The 9946-nt window shown below is 39.4% G+C and overlaps 1 protein-coding gene and 1 long non-coding RNA gene across 5 annotated transcripts in view; one reads left to right on the top strand and one right to left on the bottom strand.

Moving 5' to 3' along the window:
- Positions 1-8884, top strand: part of LOC102678444 (schwannomin-interacting protein 1 homolog) — a 29555-nt gene extending 20671 nt beyond the window's left edge. For 3 of the 4 annotated variants that reach the window (XM_031510076.1, XM_031510074.1, XM_006614845.2), the window contains 4 exons: positions 5030-5141; positions 5745-6103; positions 6672-6883; positions 8116-8884. In XM_031510076.1, coding sequence (XP_031365936.1) covers positions 5030-5141; positions 5745-6103; positions 6672-6883; positions 8116-8302 — 870 coding nt within the window. In that variant the 3' untranslated portion in view covers positions 8303-8884. The remainder of the gene's footprint in view (positions 1-5029; positions 5142-5744; positions 6104-6671; positions 6884-8115) is intronic. The other variant, XM_031510075.1, reaches the window with a different exon arrangement.
- LOC116185524 overlaps positions 1-9940 on the bottom strand; it is a 25480-nt gene extending 15540 nt beyond the window's left edge. Inside the window, exon 1 of the long non-coding RNA XR_004150373.1 lies at positions 9868-9940. This is a non-coding gene — a long non-coding RNA (uncharacterized LOC116185524). The remainder of the gene's footprint in view (positions 1-9867) is intronic.
- Between the last annotated feature and the right edge of the window lie 6 nt (positions 9941-9946).

The following is a 9946-nucleotide window of genomic DNA, read 5'->3' as shown; positions in this document are numbered from 1 at the left end:
AAAAAAAAAAAAAAAAAAAAAAGAAAATGGAACTTTTTTCACAGAAATAGTTTCAGTGCCGTCAGGAGGAGAGAGGGGAGGAAAATGCCGCGAACATTTTCACGACGAGATGTTTCGCGCGGATATTTTCTGGATTATTGACATGGAAAATAAGGTCGATGAGGCTTACAACCCCATTTCAGGGATAGCGAGAGTCGTCTCGTTAAACGCACAGACGATCCATATTCGTGGACGGCGCAGCGTGCCATTGTATGGAAAATAGGGGAACAGGAAACGGATGTCGCCACGGGGGGACGATCGATGCAACCGTCAGATAGAGCGTGGCATAATTCGGCGCGTAAAATTTTAAAGAGGGGAAAGAGAGGGGGAGGGGAGGGAGTGAAGAGAGCTTAAACGCGCGCGCGATGGAAAAGGAAGATTGAAACGAAGATGGAGGTAACGCGAATTTAAATCGAAATACTGGGAATGGAGGTGACACAGAGTTCGAGACATCGTGCGGGTAAAATAAATTTGCGCACGAGGAATAATCCATCCATTTAACATAACCATAGAAAGAACATTCTTTCTTCCATTCAGACGCAAGAATATATTTTTATCGCTTATTCGTGAACCAGTTTTCGTTTCGAAAGAGCGCGGCTAACTCGACGATGGCTCTCAACATCTCGAGATAACGTATCATTGCACCTTTAAAAGCAGAGCCGTAACCGTGGGTCAAAAGATTCGCATGAGCAGTCAAGCGAGACGCTTTGCGTACGACCTATAGAGAGAGAGAGAGAGAGAGAGAGGGAAAGATACGCCATCTTCAGCTCTACGTCAATTTTAAGACCCGTTTCCAAAGGTATTTTTACGAACGAAGATTGCCAGAGGGGCAATTACGGGCCGACAATGACGAGCAAAGCTTTTCAAAGAGTTTACGAGAAACAAGATTCCGTAAACTTGTCCATTTTCTCGATTTTTACTACAGTTTTTTTCGTTTGCCTACACTCGTGAAAGTTTAATAAAGCGGAGAAGTTTCTAAACCCAGGCGGAAAAATTTCATTAGGATGATTCTCGAAAGTTTGCGAATTTCGAATCATTACTTTCCAAACTGGCATTCGAGTTATTAATTGAATTAATAATAATAATAATACCAACGAGCAACAACGAAAAGAAAAACTACGAATCCTTCGTTTCGTATCTTTACCCACGTACGAAGACTTTAATAAACAATTTACATGCTTTTCAATCGAACACGCGCGCGCGCACAAACACACGCTCCATTCTCCATAGAAAGTCGAAACTCGTTCGAAGATCGAAATCGACTATAATTGGGCGAGAAACAAGATGAGAACGTTTTCCTTCGTGGAGCAAACGCGGTGGCTCGCACGTCGAACGAAAACCTTAACCACTTTCACCGAACACCGTGAAAACCCGAGCTAGACCAGCCTCCAGTAGACGGTTAATAGCACCGGCTCCACCACCTCCTTCGTGCAAACCTTACCGGAAGATCGGTTCGCCGCTCACTTGACTCACTTTATACCAGTCTCGTGTTGTTCTCGTCTCAAGCGAGTCTCCCGTAGCAAAAACTCCGTCGCTACCTCGTTCGTCATTTATTTCCGTTTCTGCGGAAGGAAGAAAACAGAGAGAAAGAGAGAGAGAAAGGAGGACAAAATCTCGAATAATAATTGATCGAAAATCGATCGACGACGACTCGACTCGTGGTGGACGAAAGCGAGTAAAACCTTATTAAATTGTAAGGATTTATAATTAATCAAACTGGACACAACTTGGATTGAATTTGGAGGAATTTGCGGTTTGTTCGTTAGAACTGTTCGTTTGGATTTAATCGAGAGAAGGAGCGACTTATGGTGCAAAATCTCTCATGGATCATCGTACGAGGATAAAATCTCGTCATCGATAATAAATTAGATCGAAAGTTGATCGTCGATGACGAAAGCTTATTAAATTGTAACGATTCAATTGTCAAACTTGACGCAAACTGGACGCAAACTCGATTGGATTACCTTGGAGGAATTTTTCGAGATTTAATTGGATTCAATCGCGAGAAGGAGCGACTTATGGTGAGGATATAGTGCGCAAAATCTCTCATGGATCATCGACGAGGATAAAATCTCGTCATCGATAATAAATTAAATCGAAAATTGNAAAAAAAAAGAATTAATCTTAATTAATTCGATGTTAATTAAATAATTATAAACACATAATTTCCGTTCCTCTTAACGAATATTCTAATCATTTCAATTTTATACAATTGAAATTATTATATTATATATGTTCAAGTAAATATTATTAAATATATCTTAATCCTTTATTTCGATAAATAAACAGGAGATGAAACACGAGGAAATAATTGCAAAAGAATCGATGATCCAACGCTGGTTAGAAAAAGCTATATAAGGAAAGAAACGATGAAACAATCAAGACACCTGTTCCTAAATTACTCTTTTCCTGGATAAAGTGGAAGGAGAAATCAGCATTGTGTTACGAATTGATGGAAAGTGGGTGGTCGTACTCGAAAAACTCGACTTTTTATTCGATCCAAAGAAGAAGAAGGAATCATTCGATGAACTTTCTTTTCTTTTTTTCTTGAAAGAAGCAAAGCCTATATCGCGCGATATCTTGTGATGCGCGAAGAAACAAATCCAACAACTCGTTCTCTCGACACACGTCCATCCTCTCCAACACACGCGCGCCTTCTCGAATCGATGATTTACACGCTCATCAAATTGTGAAACTTTTCGTTTGCACGTTCGATGACGTTCGATGAAGAAGAGACTTTGCGAACAAAGCGAAGAGAAAGTGTGCGTGCCGTTATTTTGCATTGGATAGACGAGTGTAATCGTCGAAGAAGAAAAGAACGTGGGAAGAATTAGAGCAAATCTTGGAAACATGGGTAGCAGCAACAAGGCGAGGAAACATTACAAAAAGGATTCCAGATTCGTCACGGATCTGTACACATTCACATACGATGACTTCGATCTTGTAAGGTTTAAATGGAACGTGAATACAACGGAATGGCGACAGAGTATTCCCGTTCTGGTTAATTAAACGGTTGATTACTTTTACTAAGTTGCACGATGAAGCAAGTTTCTCTAAAAATTAAGAAACGAACCAATAAAATTTATAATTTCTTATCTTAATTTCAATTTATTTATCTGACAGGAAATCTGAAAAAAATATATAAATATATCACGTGAAACGATTAGTTTGTTTCTTAATTTTTGTAACTATATCTCAAATAATTAAGAAACAGGATTTCTTTCGATGGTGGAAGATGATAGAAGAACAATGAAGGCATTGTTTCACCGATGTCTGATCGATAAATCGTTCCTTGCAAAGAAGATCAATGGCCGAAAAACTCTTTCAATCAGAAAGAGAATGAGAGGAAAGTGGGTCGAACCGTACAGATGTTAAGGAAACTGATTTTGACAATCGCGCGCCTCAGTCAATCACAATTGCGAGGAAAAGAAAAAAAAGTGTACATTCCGTCCAAGAATTCCGTTCCGTGAAACTGGATGGGAAGCAAGAATGTAACGAATAATTTGTTGAAATTGTTCTTTTTCTTCGTACAAAGAATCATTCGTTCGTACATGCTCTCTTGATAACAACAGTCTCCACAGAATGTCTTCCATATAGATATTTTAAGCCAATCTGAACTTAACCTTGACGGTTCGACGAGCTCCTTCCAATTCACTTGATCGTTTAATCGTTGAATTTGTAGGCGAGGCGTGCGATGCACGGAATATCGAAAGCTTAATAGATCGAGCGCGTGTTTAGAATTGCAAATTAAATTTTTGCCAACGTAGAATTTCCGCTTCGAGAGATTATTTGTTCGCGACGAAACAGTTTGTAGAAAGATAGATCTCTGTCGCCATTCCCTTGATCACGCTTGAGTCACGCTTTATTACGCGAATCGACGTATCTAATCGAGCGTATCGAAACCTGGCTTTCGTTTCTGGGGCATCAGGACGACGATAAAGAGATCGCGAAGGAACGGCCAAATTCCGAAGGAACGATCTCGTCGCTCCGGAACACCTGCGGGACGAAGGAGCCTGAAAGGGAAGATCTTGTCACGCGATTCGATAGAGTGGTGCGGGGAGATCCGGATGAGGCTTTTCAGGTGTGACTTCCGGTTATGATCATATGGAATTTCAAAGAACTTGGAATCCTTTCCGAGCTCTCGAGAGGAAATATTAAAACGAGATTTTAGATCGTTTAGATCAATGAATAATTTTTTCTTTTTTTTTTTTTTTTCTTTCGTCAAGTTGAAAGAAATTGATTCAAAAGTCTGCTTGCCAAGAGGGAGAGCCAAGATATATACCGATCGTATACTATTTGCCAAAAGTTTAGTTTCGATTTCTTGCCAAAATAAAGATTCAATTTTTATTGGCAGGATAAAAGTTTGAGACTTTCTTTTTTTTTTTTTTTTATTTTCGAACCCTTGCCAAAGTATTTTAATATATTTATTTTTGTGAAGATATAATTTGTTCCCGCCCGGATTCTATTTCGTAATATTATTTTATCGTTGGTGCAAAATCTATAAAACCAATTTTACGAAAACAACGTAAAGCCAATAGTAAATTTTCCAATTCCAAACACCTCCACAACCACCACACCTTCCTTCATTCCCAATACCATTGTTCTAATCCAATCCATTCTGTTTCGGTTCAAATAATCCAATCACTTTACTCCTCTCTACCTCCATCGTATAAGGGGGGGGCCAATAGAAATTATTGATGAAGAAGAAAAAAAAAGGAGCCAGCAACGATCGAAGCAAGAAATTTCTCGTCCCTCGATTAATCAATGGCTCATCATCACCTCAATTACGCAAATACGTAAGATGTCGTCAATCTCATTAATTGTCTCACTCCCACTGTGTACAGAGTCTACAGTTTTAGGGAGGAGAGGGGCGGGAGTCGGAAGGAAGGGGAAGAAGATTAAAGACATCGAGGGGGTTTCCACCCCCTCCCCCTTCCGTTGGCGTGTAACGAGCGATGATCACACCTCAGATTTCTCTGTCTGTTCACAGCGACGAAACGATCGTGAAGAGATACGAAGGAGGTTGGCCATGGGTCCAGACGCCGAAGACTTGCGCGCTGAACGCGGAAGAAAGCCGAGCCTTCAGTCGCGGCTTCAGAGCGGTCGGTATCACTCCGAACTTTTACCACCACTTTTTCCACGATCCCGTCATATGCCTCCCTCGTGAATGAAATTTCCATTTAGTCGCTTATCTTTCGAAAAGTGGAGGCGTCGATTTACGAGAGAAAAGTTATCGATCGATAGTGAAATAAGTTTCATGTTCCGTTTTTCTTGAAGTTTATTCCTGGGTGGAATGAAATTGTAACGAAGCCAGTGAGTGATTTTTAGTTTTAGATTTAGTAAATAGAGAGGGAATTTTTCTTTTCTCGAGGAATCGTTGCTGCTCGATTCGACTCGGTTTCGAATTGAACGGTGATTGCAAATTGTTGTGCAATGTACCATAAAACTTTCGATTATCGAGAGATTGAAACGAACGATGATCGATCGTTGACTTGTATTCTAATTTTGCTCGTCTTTTTTAATCCTTTTTTCATTCGATGGAGCTACGAAATAAATTTGAATCGCTTTTTTTTTTGAATGGGTTTTGATTGTTGATTGGTGATCGATAGGTTTTTTAATACAATTGCAAAAGGAAATCTTTTTAAATCTTGTTGTTTTCGATTTACCTTTTATCATCATTAACGAAGATCATTCCTTTCTTTCAGGGATGAATCTTCAAATCTGCTTCATGAACGAAACACCCTCGGACACGGAATCCCCGTGTTCGGAGACTGACTCGTCCCCAGGATCCACGCCGACCTCGCTCAACTCGAAGCAACCGCAGAAACAGCAAATGCCGATCAGACCTCAGGTGCTCAGCCTTCCACCTTTGAGGCTGGACACAGGCTCGAATTCAGCCCCGATCGACGAGGCCGATTTCTTCGCCAGACAGGCGAGATTGCAAACCGAGGCACGAATGGCCTTGGCTCAGGCCAAAGAAATGGCCCACATGCAGATGGAAGTGGAGAGGCAAAGGCTGAAACAGAGTCCCATCACCGAGATGGTGCGATCCAGCCTCGAAAAAGTGAGCCATACATCCTTCATTCTCTTGTAATTTTTTTTAAATTTTATCTCCCCATCTCCATTTATTTCAAATAACGTATAACGATCTTCATCGATTAAACTGTCGAAATTGAAGCAAGAATTCGATTCAATAAAACGAATATTAAATTTATCTCTCGCGAAAAGGGATGAAAATATTTTTTAAAAATTTAAAACCTTTATAAAAATTGTTCGCATCTCCATTATTTCAAATAATATATACGTGCATAAAACGATCTTCACCGATTAAGCTCTCGAAATTGAAGGAAGAATTCGATTCGAACGTTATTTATCTCTCCCGAAAAGGAAGAGGATGGAAATATTTTTTAAAAATTTAGAATCTTTATGAAAGATCGAAACATATAATTTTTCGCATCTCCATTATTTCAAATAATATATACGTGCATAAAACGATCTTCACCGATTAAACTCTCGAAATTGAAGGAAGAACTCGATTCAATAGGAGGAATAATAATAATTTTTCGCGCGAAAAGGGGGAAGAGAGAGAGAGAGAGAGAGAGAGAAATATTAAGCTTTATGCTTCCCCCCAGGTTGGCGTTCAGCTCGGCGAGGATAGGCGCAGATTGTCACGAGTACTTTTAACGGAGCTAAACGTCGCCCAGCTTCAAGTGGTGGCGAACGACTTGCACGCGAGAATCGCAGCTCTGAACGAGGCGCTCGTCGAGGGACTTTTGAGAAGGGACGATTTGCACATGGAACAAGATTCGATGCTCGTCGACGTCGAAGATCTCACCAGATATCTGTAAGTTTTTCGTCTCGCGCGACTTTTAATCTCGTTCTCTCTCTCTCTCTTTCTTTCTTTTTTCTTCTTTTTTTCCTTTCTCTCGCACTTTTATTTCTCGAGCAATCGTGCACAATCTCCTAGAAGCAATTAAGGTTGCTTAAAGAAGAAAAAAAAGAAAAGCATGGCCGTGAAAGGACGCATGGCCTATTTTTCTGAATGCAAAGTGGAACAAGAACCCTTGGGGGAAAAAGGACCAACGCTTTCGCGTACCGAAACCGCATTTCTTCTTTTCCCCTCCCTTCTTCTCGCCTCCTGCACCGTTTTATTTGCGAAATTACCTGTCTTCCTTACCGAAATATATAGCACGATAACTGGTTGGCGTGTTACATTAAAAATTAAGGAGAAAGATTTAAACCCGAGATTAGAGGTGTGAACGTAGGAAATTGTATGATTTAAGAACGTTAAAAAAATTTTTTTCTACCTTTTTCCTTGATTAATTCGCGATCGTTATATCAGTTGGGATCAGTTGTTGAGATAAGTAAATGTTGGCCTCTGTAATTCTAGAGGCCAAAAGTTTTAAAAGTTAATTTTAGAAACTTTTACCAGTTTATTACCGTATTTCTTCGAATACAGCTCTCGATACCTCGATCGATTGCATCTCTTCAACACGTTTCTTTCAAATTTAATTTAACGACATTAAACGCTTTTCGAACAATCATCAAGTAGCGTGCAAAAGGCTTCTTTAGGGACTAATTTATTTAAAAGATCATTTCTTGTTATTTTTTTTTTTTTACCTAAAATATGTTTATAAATATCAAACAAGACGAATAATATTAGCTCCTGCATTCCAATTCATTCATAATAAATCCATTCGATTAATCCTTATTTTTTTAATTTCGGGAACGAAATCGGTGGAAATTCGGAGAGAACGTTTCAAGCGATACACGAGAAAATAACAACTTGAACAAAATCGTTTCAAATCGTTCGAAATAAATTTACGTAACGTAATAAATCCGAAAGCTGGAAGAAGCTTGTCAATCGCTTGTCCTTCCTCTCACCCGCTTACTCGCGCCCATCCAATTCGCTGTTAACACTGTTAACAACTGTGACTCAACTTAGCTTGTGTATTCTTTTCTTTTCTCTCTCTCTCTCTCTCTCTCTCTTTTTCTCTCTCTTTTCTTAACAATACTAATCTCCCGGGCAAACTATGACAAACGTTATATTTTCCGGCCTGTCGCGCTAATAAACAGCTTCTGCTGCGTTCACATGCACAGAGGTGCCAAGCAGGAGTCGTTGAAGAAGAAGCAGAGCGCGAGGGAGCAGCAGCAGCAGTGCACAGGGAGCAGAAGTCATCAGCAGGCCAACTCGGGTCAGAACAAATCGTCGATCAAGCCAAAGCTGACGCACCGTGGCCTGGTCTCGTTGGTGAGGAAATAATGCCTCGCCACGAGACTGCGTGGTCTCGTCGGAAATTAAGCGGGAAGGTAGCGAACAGCACCGAGAGGACGCGAGCAAGTATATATACTACTTAAGATCTGCTCGATTCGATCTGCCGAACTCTCGCCCCGTGGTCGAGGAATGTCAGATTTGTTCGGTCGAATTCGAGTTGAACAACTCGGTTCCGGTATTCTGGGACCCCCTCCCCCTCGAGGAGAGGAAGGGAACGAGATTTATTCGGACGAAAAGAGATTATTATTCCAAAGGAAATGCAAATATCTTGCAAATCTTTCGAGCCAACGGTAAGAGAAAATCGAGTAATCTTCGTCTTGTCTTCGCGTGGGAAAAAAAGAAAAGAAAAAAAAAAAATGGAGCAATATTCCGCCTCTACTACGGAGCAGATACAATCGTTTTTTCTCCCCCACTTTTAGACGGGGGGTTCAAAAATATACATAAATAACGTACACGCAGCGAAGAATCCTCTTTCTTCCTGCTCGGTTGTTCGACAGGGAAGAAGGGGATCTTTTTCCAAAAGTTTTTACAGCTTCGTCGTTATCAAGATGGAAATTAGAGTAATAATAATAACGTAAGCGTACGTGTGCTCACGTTCATGTGTATTAGGACATGCGTATTGGTTGTGGAGGATGAGACAAATCGATGGGATTATTATTAAGGAATTATCGAAAGGTTTTGAGATTATCATCACCCGTTCAAAAAGTCGGATATTATAAAAGATTCGTATACGTTCTGAAATTTCTTCTTATATATATATATATATCTATAGTTTCGCCTTTTTTACCGAGCTGTCTTGTAAATAATTTTTACCAACTTCTATCTATTTAAGATCATTGTCTTGCATGAATGTAAAATTCTAAGATCTATTTGTACGAGAGTAAGACTTAGTGTCTTAATACTTATGAACGAGAGTATACGTGTATATAATATTGAGCTGTTCAAGAAGTTCGTGGTACAATTCTTCTTTTTTTTTTCTACTAATTCCAAACAATTGGCAATTCTAGAATATTTACTCTTTAATAAAAATTTAATTATTCGCCTAAATTCAGTTGTTCCACGAGCTCGTGGACAAATTCCATTCTCTTCTTAATCGAATACACGGCATAACTTTTTTAGTACAAATCGTTAAAAACGTTCTTACGAACATTCTTGAACAAATCGATACATAACCGAACAAAGTAGCAACAAGTACCCTTACTCACTCTCCGATATTAGATCCGATGGGGACGAGTGATGCGACAAATTATCATAGCAACAATCATTTCGCAACGATAACGTTACTCAATTCAATAACTTTCCAATAGAATCCGGATTATCAATCTGTGAATCGTAAAATATTCTCCAATAAATCAATTATTCTTGATCGTTACTCCCTATAGAAAACTTTAGTTTCCAATATTCCAAGTTATTAATAATCATTTTCTAATTATAATAAATAAAATAACAAAAATAACAATCTAACAAGGAAGAGATTCTAATGACTTAGAGGATGAGAAAATCTTTTCATTGATTTTCGACAATTAGAAAATTGAATAATTTCAATTAGAAACGCCATCATTGCTCGCCATCGTCGGATCTTGACAGTCCCGATCGAGACGAGATGCGATCGGTTCGTCTTGTTGTCTATGT

Source organism: Apis dorsata, unplaced genomic scaffold (assembly GCF_000469605.1).
Source record: "Apis dorsata unplaced genomic scaffold, Apis dorsata 1.3 scaffold_199, whole genome shotgun sequence".
NCBI classification, from domain to species: domain Eukaryota; kingdom Metazoa; phylum Arthropoda; class Insecta; order Hymenoptera; family Apidae; genus Apis; species Apis dorsata.
Note: the sequence above shows the minus strand (reverse complement) of the source record. Positions and strands in the feature narration are given on the sequence as shown.